The sequence below is a fragment of the Poecilia reticulata genome, linkage group LG8 (genome assembly GCF_000633615.1).
Source record: "Poecilia reticulata strain Guanapo linkage group LG8, Guppy_female_1.0+MT, whole genome shotgun sequence".
In the NCBI taxonomy this organism is placed as follows: domain Eukaryota; kingdom Metazoa; phylum Chordata; class Actinopteri; order Cyprinodontiformes; family Poeciliidae; genus Poecilia; species Poecilia reticulata.
In genome coordinates, this window is record NC_024338.1 from 4492960 (window position 1) to 4495332 (window position 2373).

Sequence of the window (2373 nt, forward strand, 5' to 3'; positions counted from 1 at the left end):
AAACTTTACTTCTAAAACGATGCAAGACGTTTTTTTACTCTCTGTGTCTAAATGTTTGTTTCCAGAACTGCATGTTTCTGAGTGGAAATCATCAGCTTTTTGAAATAATCTTTTTTTTTATCACTAACATCACCTCCTTGAGATTTTTTTCTCTCTCTAGGTTTTCTCTAGGCCTTCACACATTCTACAAAAACACARACATTTGTTATTTTACTCAAGAGCAAAGTTCTGACTGGTCAGGACGTCACAGCGTTCAGCAGAACTAAAGGTCTTCAACTGTCTCCCACTGCATATTTCTATCTTATCCATTTGCATTTTTTAAAGTTTGCGTTTTGCCATTTTATGTTGGGACGCTCTATTTTTCCTTCTTTTTCTTTGAAGTACAAAAAGTTCTGAAGAAAATCCTTTTATTTGGTCATTTGTAGGCTTGAATTTTCTTTTATTGAAGCATTTATTCATAATCTCCAGACAAGTATTTTGTCTCAGATGCTCAGAACGGTGACCAACACTTGGTTCTGTTTCATTTATTTTTAGCTTTTCCTGCTAAAATGATCCCAAGCATGGTAACAGAGGGTCAAAGCGAGGGCTGAGAAGGAAAACATTTCTTATTTTTCATGTCACAAAATGGACGATTTTAGATTATTCAAAAACTTTTCATTTCAATTTAAAGGTCTTCTTAGTGTTTCTTCACTACACAAAGGCCCTAAATGGAGCAYAACCGTTAAGAAGAAAACTGAGAACAAAATTTCTTTATGCATTTTCAGATAGCGTACTCTGCTGGAACAAAATAGTTATGTAAATATATGTTTAACCATCGGTTTGAATTTAGTTACTTATTTATTCATGTGCCCTTCAGCTGTTTGACAGATTGCTGCTCTACTTTTAATGAGTTAAATGCCAGCAGTTTGCTCTCAGGGCTCCATAATGGGCCCTGGTGGCCTGTTACTGCAGCTCCGTTATTGGAAAGAAGCTGCTGGTCTGGTGAATTTGATTTAAACCTAAAGGAAACACAGGATTAGAGGCTGGATACAGTTATGATCAATTTGAGAAATTTCCTAAGTAATTTGTGGAAATCTGCATGCACTTAAGAATAATGCAAAGATTTAGATTTATTTACTTTACTTTACTTTCTTCTTTTTTTAAAGCTGAATTTTATAAAAGGCCTACAGTCCAGGGATTCAACTGTGACTTCAGAGAAATTACAGAGTTCGGGCTTTCAATTGGAAAAAAAAAGAAGAAAAACAAAATCCAAACTTTGAGTTTCTCTATAGAGCATCGATGTTTGTTGCAGAACCACAGGCGACGCGCTGAACGTGTGGGCTGTTACATATGGCCTCATTGCACAACGAGCAGGTTTTATGTTGCTCTGATTCAAAACACATAGAAAATAAATGTGCTAAGTCATGAAGGAGACTGTTCTCTTAGTAAATATTGTCATATTCTCTTCAGGTTTTGCTGATCAGATTTTTTAAATCTCCTTTTACTACTAATTTTTTTTTTAATCTTTAAAATACTAAAATGCGAGAGAAGAAATATCCCAATATATGCAGAACAGAAAGAAAAAGAAAAAAAACCGTCGGTCTTAATGCACCGAATGTATTTATTTACCTACTTTTATTACCTCAGTCAATGTGTTGTAGATTGTGCAGCACTGATCCCTGAAATAATTTAGCCGACAATCAGCGCCGCATCCCGCGGGTTCGGTGCTGCGTGTGATTTGTTCGCTCCGGTGACGCGCTGCAGCCAATCAGCGCAGTGCATCTCTGCGCGTGGAGAAGGACTATATCTGTGTAAGTACGCGCGCGCGCGCGTGTGTGTATGTGTGGCGGACTAGGCTGTGATGAAGAAGAGAATCACACGCGCCAGTCCTCCGCGCGGCTTCAGTCCTGTTTACAACACCGGACGAAACGAACGTCAGTGCAGTAAAAGTTGATTTATTTGATTTTTTTTATTTATTTATTTTTTCACCAGCAGAAGGAAACTTGAGAAGGATTTCTGGGAGCTCCTCGTCTGACTGCCTGCTGCTGCTGCTGCTGCTGCTGGTTGTTTTGATCCAGCTTTCACTTGCATGACTCTACTTGACTGGACGTAAYGGCTTTTCCACGCAGAAAGCTTCAGAAGCCTTCAGCTGGGATGTAGCGGAGGACGGAGCCGCTCAAAGCCGCAGCTGTAACCGCCTCCTTCCCTCAGCAGCTCGGCTCGTCATTAAACAGTTTGTGCTGATGAAACTCTGCTGAACATCTGAGCGTCGGTGGGCTGTTTATGATGCCTCCCGCTTGGAGGTAGCTCTTTTTTTTCTTTCTTTCTATCTTTCTTTCTTTTTTTCGCACCGCAACACAGCCCCTCACATCAGCGATGACTATGAGCTCTATA

General features: G+C 39.6%; 1 protein-coding gene across 1 annotated transcript in view; it reads left to right on the forward strand.

The window, feature by feature from the left end:
- The first annotated feature begins 1840 nt into the window (after nucleotides 1-1840).
- LOC103468507 (homeobox protein Dlx4a-like) overlaps nucleotides 1841-2373 on the forward strand; it is a 21395-nt gene continuing 20862 nt past the window's right edge. The window contains exon 1 of the mRNA XM_008415627.1: nucleotides 1841-1913. Coding sequence (XP_008413849.1) covers nucleotides 1841-1913 — 73 coding nt within the window. The remainder of the gene's footprint in view (nucleotides 1914-2373) is intronic.